The sequence below is a fragment of the Oryza sativa genome, chromosome 3 (genome assembly GCF_034140825.1).
Source record: "Oryza sativa Japonica Group chromosome 3, ASM3414082v1".
NCBI lineage: Eukaryota > Viridiplantae > Streptophyta > Magnoliopsida > Poales > Poaceae > Oryza > Oryza sativa.
Genome location: NC_089037.1, coordinates 27,605,330 through 27,614,698, shown reverse-complemented (window position 1 = coordinate 27,614,698; position 9,369 = coordinate 27,605,330). Strand labels below are relative to the sequence as shown.

The following is a 9,369-nucleotide window of genomic DNA, read 5'->3' as shown; positions in this document are numbered from 1 at the left end:
GTGCAAACCAACTCAAAACAATTTACTGCAAGAGTCTCATTCTCGGAACTCACTTGCTGCAGACCAAACCAGTTGCTTGCATCCAGCGGCGGTGGATGTTTTCTGCCATAAATTGCTGTATCTGCTCGGCTGACCAACCAAATTACTGTCCTAACTCATTTGCCATGCCTCTGCATCATCCTGCAGATAGGCCACACAAACAGCAAGCTGCATTCCATTGGGAGAAAACAGCTAGATGAGTCATTCTAAGGAGGACCCACTCGACCATGCTTTCTGCAAATATATCTGTATATCTCTCATATCTAACTTTCTTAGATAATGGATGGATAGGAAATCGGCAATCTCCATCCTCTGTTCATATATCTGTGATCTAAGCTAAGCCACTCTGTTTTATAGTATTCCTATCCAATATGAGCTACTATTGTACTACTCCTCTATAGTCTATACACGTAATGAACACCACTCAGGAATCGCTAACAATAACATCATGTCGTCGCACCGAAAGCAGGGGGCAAGTAGATAAACTCATGAGTTGGAACTTGCAAGTCACAGGCTAACCAAAAGCCAAAAGCAACCACAATGGCGGCCTAAGTGCCTTTTTTCACCACTGAATTTACATAGAAGAGTAACTAGTAGACTAGATACAATTTGTCAAGGCTCAGGTAACATAACTAATTAACTGAGTAGTACTAATAACTATTGTTGTGGGGAGATGGAAACAGGATCAAAGAACCTCTGTTGTGTTCTTCCCAATTGCCATCTTCTGCAGGCCAAAAACACCACAAAATTCCCACCCTCCTGGCTAAATTCCTCAGCATGGCATCATCTGTAGAACTACAAAACTAGCAGAATATTTACTGAGATAAATGTATAACACACACACAAAGAAGGGCTTTAGTTGCATTACGAATTTGCAGAAGGGGAGGAAAAAAAAAGCATGTTTACCTTGATAGCATCAGGAATCATCTTCATCCTCCCCATCTTGCACAAAACCCCCTCCCATCTCGCAAATCCAGTCCCAGACCTTCGCCGGCACGGGCATCACCGACAGCCGAGGCTGCCGGAGCAGCGCGAACTCCCTCATCCCCTCCACCTCGCCGCCGCCGCCGCCCGCCGCCTTCTTGATCTCCCCGAGCGCCACCGGCCGCCGGAACTCCCCCACCGCGCGGACGTCCACCGCGCCGCCGCTCGCTGCCTCCCCCTCCCCCTCGTACCACTCCCTGGCGACCTCCACGACGCCGACGACGCGGCGGGAGGCGGCGCCGGCGCCGGAGTGGTAGAAGAGGCAGCGGTCGCCCACCCGCATGGCGCGGAGGCCGTTGACGGCCTGGCGGTTGCGGACGCCGTCCCACGGCGCGACGCCGCCGCCGGGGGCGCGCGCCTGGTCGGACCACGACCACTCCCCCGGCTCCGTCTTGAGCAGCCAGTACTTGCAGTTGCCGGCGGCGGCGGCGGCGGACTTGGGTGCTGCTTTCTTCGCCATCCCGCGTGGATTCGGAGCTCCGGCGATCGCCGGGGTGAGGCGAGGCGGGTTGTTTTGGCGGGAAATTGGGCGGCTAGGGCTTGTGGTTGCGCGGGGAATTCCCAATCTCACCATCGTCTTCCCACTCCCGCTGCCTCTCCTGCTCCCAAAACGTAGTAGAAAGATGCACCTTGGTATGAGCTGGGCCGGGCTATCTATAAGCGGGCTTTGTCCAGATAGGCCCATTATGGGAAGGCCCAGCAAGATAGATAGACAGGACGGACTTTTTCAACTTCAAACTGGCAAGGAAAAAGTATACTGTGACTCCCTCAACTATCGCCAGAGTATGATTCATATCCTCCAACCACAAAACCGGGTATATAGACTCCTCCAATTATCAAAACCGGTGCAAACAATGTCCCTCGGTGGTATACTTTGACTCCCTCAACTATCGCCCGAGTATGATTCATATCCTCCAACCACAAAACCGGGTATATCGACTCCTCCAATTATCAAAACCGGTGCAAACAATGTCCCTCGGTGGTTTTGGAGGCGGTTTTGGCTGACGTAGCGCCTACGTGGTGGTCTTGACTAAGTCTTTGTCCTACGTGGTGCTTACGTGGTGGTCTTGACCAAGTCTTTATCCTACGTAGCGCTTACGTAGTATTAGAATAAAAACAAAAATAAAAAAAATATGTGCGACCCATATGTCATTCACACACAAAAAAAAAAGCATTGTGAACCGACATGTCATCCTCCCACTAATTCCCTTCTTCCTCCCCTCTCTCTCCCTTATCTCTCTCTCAACCTCCCGCCTTTCTCTTCATCTTGGCCAGAGCGGCGGCGGGGACGGCAGTGGGGAGCGGCGGCGGCGGTGGTGAGGACGGGGTGGTCGGAAGCGGCGGTGGTGGCGGTGGGGACGATGACGGCGGGGAGCTGCGGCGGCTGTGGCAGTGGGAGCGGCGGCGGCGGCAGTCAAGAGCGGCAACGGCGGTGGCGGCAGCGGTCGGGAACGGCAGCGGTGGCGGTGGGGACGAGGCGGCGGCGGTCGGGAGCAGCCGAAGCACGAGCTGCTCCCCGAGGATGGGAGGTGGTTCATGGATGTCTTCCATGTCACCAACCGCCTCGGTGGCAAGCTCACCAACGACAACGTCATTACCTACATTTGAGCAGGTTGGTAGGTTTTCTTGGTGGTTTCTTGATGGAATAAGTCCATATTGCCTCCCTCAACTCTTGCCATTGTTTGAATCATCTCCCTCAACCGCAATATTGGCTCCCTTGGCTGTTTGGATAGTGGTTTCGTCCTACGTGGCACTTATGGACCCACATGTCATTGAGAAAAATAAAAAAATAATCATATATGTCAGCCATTCTAATCTTAATTATTTTTCTTTTCCCTCACCTCTCTCTCTCCCCTCTCTCTCGATCTCCGACGAAGCGACGATGACCCACCCGCCTGTGTGTCCTCTCCTTCCTCGGCTGGAGCCAGCAGTTCAGTTGTTCGCCCGCCGCCACCCCTGTAGCCCTATGCCGGAGCAGGCTCCTACGAAGGTCATGACAGTGCCCCGGGCGAGGGACAAGCACGCGGACGGCCTCGTCTAGCCCGTTGACCTCGCCATCTTGGTCACCGACGCCGCCCAAGGCACCATGCCCACTGGATTTGTGCGTGACAAGGCCGAGGGAGGCAAATCCGGTGGTGTCGCGCCCCTCCGCCACCCGGCGGCACATGTCCCGTGCTCCCTCGCCGCTAGGAGTGCTTCGAGCAAGAAGAGGGTGGAGGAGTGCTTGCGACAAGAAGTCTACGAGAAGGCACCGACGCCGGCAAGAGGTGGCAAGAAGTGCTCACGCCATCCTTGCGACACGATTCAGTCAAGCGCCAACGCATATGCCAAATTGCCATTCTTGCAATGCGATTTAGCTCTCATCACTCACCTCTCGTCTCGCCAGCAAGTCAGCAGGGAAAATCACCATTGGCCTCTTCGGCGACGAGGTCCCCGCCGGTGCGTCCCGGTTCTTGTCGCTTGGTGTTGGCTAGTCAAGATTGTGTGGGGCTACATGCAAGCAGGACGGCGTGATGTCACACCCGGCCATCCCGGTGACTGACCGGCTAGCGGCGGAGATGGACGCCGCACGCACACGCAATGCAGTGGGGACAGGAGTGGCGTCCACGGTCCACCCAACTCCCGCGGCAGAAGGCGGCGAGGCAGCGGTGACCGAACAACTGAGCTTGTGGCGCCCGTCGAGGAAGAAGCGACCGAGCGAGCAAGCGAGTCGTCACTGGACACCGGAGGTGGAGAGAGAGAGAGAGGAGGAATAGAGAGGTGAGGAAAAAGAAAAACAAATAAGTGTAACGTAGGACATGTGGGGGTTATTATTTTTTTTCTCACTGACATGTGGGTCCCCTAAGTGCCACGTAGGACGAAACCGCTATCCAAACAGCCGAATGACCAAATTTGCTCTGGTTTTCAAAGATGGAGGAGGCGTTATATCTGGTATTGCGGTTGAGGGAGGTGATTCAATCAGGGGCAAGAGTTGAGGGAGGCAATTTAGACTTATTCCTTTCTTGATTCTGGCTCAAGTGTTCGACGGTGTTGAGGTTTTCTGATGGCATAGATGGCTTCTTTGCAGTCTCTGGGGACGTGGAACAGGCCGGCGCGGCCGGCGGTGCTCGAGGACGAGGAGCCCCACGCGTGGACGCACCGCGGCCGCCTCGGTTGCCGAAATCGCTATTCAGCGACTGGTCGCGCGCCCTTCCCCCCGCGCGGATGGACGCGTGGCGCGCGTAGGAGGGGGAGGGGGCGCGGCGGCCGTGTGCAGGGGGGCCCACGTGGGTTTTTCTCCCGGTTTTTTGAGTTTTGGTTTTCCTTGTTTTTTTTTCTTTCTTTGTTTTTTCTGGTTTTCATATACGTATACAAACTTTATATACGCATGTATATACTTTGTATATGTGTATACAAACTTTGTATACGTAATTTTTTTTCTCTTTTTTGATTTTTTTATAATATGAACGTACCTATACAAAGTTTATATACGCGCATGCAAAGTTTGTATACGCGTATGTAAAGTTTGTATACGCGCATGCAAAGTTTATATACATGTATTTTTTTATATGTCAACTTTTTGGTACATATAAAAATTATATATACGTATGTATATACTTTATATACACATAAATAAACTTTGTATTTTGTATTGATAAATACAAAGTTTATAAATATGTATACAAAGTATATACATATGTATATATACACGTAGTAGTACAGTAGTACACTAGTACTGTTGTAGTAGTAGTACTACTACTGGTAGTAGGAGTAGTTAGTAGTAGTAGTGCGCCAGCAGAAGCAATAGTAGTAGCAGCACCAGCAGTAGTAGCACCGGTAGTAGTAGCAGTAGGAGTAGTAGACAAGTACTAGAAGCAGCAGTAGGAGCAGACTGGTCGCGCGCCCACGCTCCCGCGCGACCAGTCGCTAGTTAGGGCCACCCCTCGGTTGCCTCGTCTTCCTCCGCAACGAGGAGGCCGACACCGAGAGGATGGCGCGCATCGAGGCCCACCTCGGACACCTCCTCCACGGTGACTCCAGCAGCGTCGGCGGCAGTGCCGTGGCCACTGTCCCCGCCGCCAGCGTCGCGCACGCCGAGCGCCGCCTCCACCAGCTCATGTCGCCTGACCGTGACCAGGAGGAGCGCGCGACGACGTCCCCGAGACCCGCCGTGTCCGTCCAGAGCTGCGTGGAGCGCGGCTACTCGGTGGTCACCGTGCAATGCCGCTACCGCCCCAAGCTGCTCCTCGATGTCGTCTGCACGCTCACCGACATGGACTACGTTGTGTTCCACAGCACCATCGACACCACCGGCGACCAAGCGCACCAGGAATCCCACAATACTTTTTTTGTTATGTGAATGACATATGGGTCCCACATATTTTTTTATTTTTGTTTTTATTCTAATGCCATCTAAACACCACGTACGATAAAGACTTGGTCAAGACCGCTACGTAGATGACACATCAGCCAAAACCATCTCCAAAACCACAGGGACATTGTTTTCACCGGTTTTGATAGTTGGAGGAGTCGATATACCTGGTTCTGTGGTTGGAGGACATGAATTATACTTGGACGATAGTTGACGGAGTCAAAGTATACTTTTTCCTCATGACCCTATCATTTGGCTTATTCCATGAACAAATTATTTGCAAACAAAAAATAATTTGTGAAAAAAAACGAGGAAAAAACCCCAAAATCAAATTGTTAAATGTTACATTTATTAAAAAGAACTTTTATATAAAAGTTTTTTTTTTAAAAAAATCAAATAAACTCATTTTTAAAAATTGTAATAATTAATACTCAATTAATCATACGTGTGCTAATATAAAAGTTTTTTTTTAAAAAAATCAAATAAACTCATTTTTAAAAATAATAATTAATACTCAATTAATCATACGTGTGCTAAACCAAATTCCAGATTCAAACTAGGCTTAATCAATACTACTGAACTCTTGGGTAGTTGGGTATGAAACTAATTTGGAGCTATTTACAAAACACAAAACTCAATATCACAATGGTGTGCCCAAAATGATGGTTTGGAATGTTCCTTTCATCTGTGGATGTTGCAATGTTCCTTTCAACAACTAGGGCATACAGATACAGCTACCTGAAACTGTTCTAACAAAGGCTAGAGCTAGAGCATACTAATGGAATAGTTTTCACAATGTTGTAGCTTCAGCGTTCTGATATTGGGACTTCTTGTAAGCTTGGCAGAAGTTGAATCAGCAAAACTGGCTTCACTTGTGTTTAATTATGTCGTTCCAGTTTGCCCCTCTTTTGCTCCCTCTTGCTGCTGCTGCTGCTGCTTCTCTGCCCAGTACTTCTGAAGAGGTGGCCCAAATATAACATTCCCAGAGATCACTCCAATCCTGTAATTGTTTGTAAGACAGAATGACCATGAATATCAAAATAAGCTTGACAATAACAAGACATCTGCTTATAATGCAATGAAGCAGTTATTCAATGGTTAAGATAGCAAACAAAGCGCTACAACGAAACAGCACTAGCTGAGAGCAAAATCAATTAAAAAATTCAGAGAGGATTCCAAATAGCCACTGAGCCACAATAGCTACAGGCAATCATCTGTAGGATATGGCCAGTCCTAATAAGATGTGATCAAAGGATGCTAAGGTAATTTCTTTCGCCACACTGTTTGGAACAGGGAAAGTTTGCCCCATTCCTGCCAGGTAAATTTCAGGACTATGATTATCTTTATTACAGTGTAGACAGATGTAGATGAGCATTTTCAAAAATACCAGGATATTAACAGTCAAAATGACATAAACAAACAATTTAATGCATTACAGGGGAAAGTGGGAAACAAGCCTATAGTTGGACATAATGTGATGTACAAGTTGGCGCCTACTTTAGTGTAGATCTTTTCAGGCATGCAACTATCATATCTCATATTAAAGCGTACTGTAGCATGTTAGTGACTTTAAGCTGAACAAGGATGTCAATTTCATACAATAGTTTAGATACAGTGAAGGTACGTTCATAACAATAAAATATGTCACTTTTTATTTGCTTAAGCTTGAAGTCACGGTTACAAGTGCCGATTACCATGAATTATCTCAGCCAGTCAGCCCTAACATTTTTAATCAGAGTACAGAAATGTATATGCAGTTGTTCCACATATATGCAGAATCCCTAATGCAATTGCCAAGAAAACAGGAATACATCCAATATCTTTTCTAATGAAACACAAGGATGCTTATTCACATAAGAACAAGGCACCATTGTATTTTCCCCCCACAAAAAAAAAAGGTATCGCATTCCATCATACATGGTTTTACTTGCAAAATACTACTACTAGTAGCAGAGCTTCAAGAAACACTGTTTTTACTATGACATGAAACGGCAGGATTCGAGAACAAGCCTTCCAAATTCACCCCATCTTTGATATCGGTGGAGATAATTTGTCCAGCGTAATTTTGCTCCATATCAAATTACTACCGAGACACCCATTACTCTTTCCCTCGAAACACTAACAAGTACTCCCTCCGTCCCTAAATATTTGACGTCATTGACTTTTTTAAACATATTTGACCGTTCGTCTTATTCAAAAACTTTTGTGAAATATGTAAAACTATATGTATATATAAAAGTATATTTAACGATGAATCAAATGATAGGAAAAGAAATAATAATTACTTAAATTTTTTGAATAAAGCGAATGGTCAAACATGTTTAAAAAAGTCAATTGCGTCAAATATTTAGGGACGGAGGGAGTACTTCACAATCGTTGGCTTGGCCGCCTGGGCGAGAATCAAGCGTGCCACCTACTAGAATAGTAATATGAGATAGCAAGAACCAGATGGAACTTCATATTAGAGGTCCCATCATGATCGGAACGCACAACATCAGGAGCCCCGAATCAACGCGGAGTGAATCTGGTTAGCATCAAGACTGGTACTAGGAAACAGCAGCCGCCGCCGCCGCCGCAGCCGCCGCGGCAGTAGATCTGAGCATCAGACCGATGGTGCGGAGAGGCGAGAGGATCGGAGAGAGAGGGTTGGAGAAACTCACACGACGGCGCCGGCCACCAGGGGGAAGGAGAGCCGCATCCTGAATTCCTGATCCCCCCTCTCGCCTTCTCCCCGCGGGTTCTTCTGTTTCTTGGCCCTCGCTATTTTTTCCCCACGATTTCTCCGGTCAGAGACGGCGAAGCTGAGACAGAAGAGAGAGAGATATTTAACCATTTGCCACATTTAAATGTGACAATTAACTTTTTGCCACTGGACCCATATGTCATAGACATATGTGGACCCACATGTCATTGAGATAGGGGTGGCAAATAGTTATTTGCCAAATCTAAAAGTGGCAAATAGTTAAAAGCCCCGAAGAGAGAACCCCTCCAAGAAAGGGGAGAGAAGTATCGATCGCCTCCTGCGCCGTCCGATCAAGATGGCCCTGGGTTATTCTATATCGGACGGTTTGAAATTTACATCGAAGCATTTTTCACGATTTTTACAGTATTATGGAGCACTGGAGCTAAGTTTCTGTATTGTTTGATTCTAAAAGAAAATATTTGTTTTTTTAGAAAATAATATTTTCCAGGCTCCCGTCCTCCCGTTTCGGACGGGATCCCCTCCATGTGCGCACAACGTATGCTATAAGTTAGTTTCTCGAGTGTGATCCTCTCATCCGCTTTGCTAGCGTGCCCATATGTACACAAAATTTGATAATTTGACCCTTTCTGAAAACTAATTTTGCAAATAAACCGTAGCTAAAACTTATTTCAAAAATGACTTTTTTTCAGCGCCAAATTGTATGGCGCTGAATTTAGACACCTCAGTGCCACGTCAACTGCCGCTAAATGTTGTGCACCGCGTATGGGAGGATGAGTCGGCATGACAACGTGCATTCAACGCCGTGCTATTTGGTGCTGATATATCTAAATTCAGCACCATACGATTTGGCGTTGAACAAAAGAGTCATTTTTGAAATAAGTTTTGGCCGCGATTCATTTGCGGAATTAGTTTTTGGAAAGTGTCAAAATGTCAAATTTCGTGCACATAGGTGACCAGGTTTGTAGATTCTACTCTTCCTTGATCTCGCCTCCTCATCTTAATTACTACTACTATCCATGGATAATAGCTTACTGGGCAGGCGGTACTTCATGTTGACCATTCTCCTCACACCCAAGGGAAAGGTAGTGCCCGTCCATCGAAGCCACGAAGATTGTTCTAGAAATACAGCCAGCTTGACCTGTTGCTAGCGTCATCATGGTGGCCCGGTCATCGTTGATCATCCACCACTGTGGCACCGATGGCATCTTGGCACTCCTGTTGTAGCTTGGATAGGCCTGGTGACAAACCGTGTGAGTGGTGGTGGCGGTGGCAGCCGACTGTTTCCCCTGGG

The 9,369-nt window shown here is 47.7% G+C and overlaps 1 protein-coding gene and 1 long non-coding RNA gene across 3 annotated transcripts; both read right to left on the bottom strand.

Annotated features, from left to right (window-relative positions):
- Positions 1–493: 493 nt before the first annotated feature.
- On the bottom strand, positions 494–1,615 carry LOC4333710 (uncharacterized). 2 transcript variants are annotated; one of them, XM_015774487.3, is made up of 2 exons: positions 946–1,615; positions 494–842 (listed from the first exon to the last, which is right to left on the bottom strand). In XM_015774487.3, the coding sequence occupies exon 1, from the start codon at positions 1,595–1,597 to the stop codon at positions 956–958; it is 642 nt and encodes a 213-aa protein (XP_015629973.1). In that variant the 5' UTR covers positions 1,598–1,615; the 3' UTR covers positions 494–842; positions 946–955. The 2 variants fall into 2 exon arrangements, with proteins under 2 accessions (XP_015629973.1, XP_015629972.1); XM_015774486.3 differs by having other exon boundaries at positions 494–834.
- A 4,376-nt stretch (positions 1,616–5,991) lies between these two features.
- Positions 5,992–8,171, bottom strand: LOC4333709 (uncharacterized). Its single transcript, XR_001544226.3, has 2 exons — positions 8,035–8,171; positions 5,992–6,374 (listed from the first exon to the last, which is right to left on the bottom strand). It is a non-coding gene; the product is annotated as an uncharacterized lncRNA (long non-coding RNA).
- Positions 8,172–9,369: the final 1,198 nt, after the last annotated feature.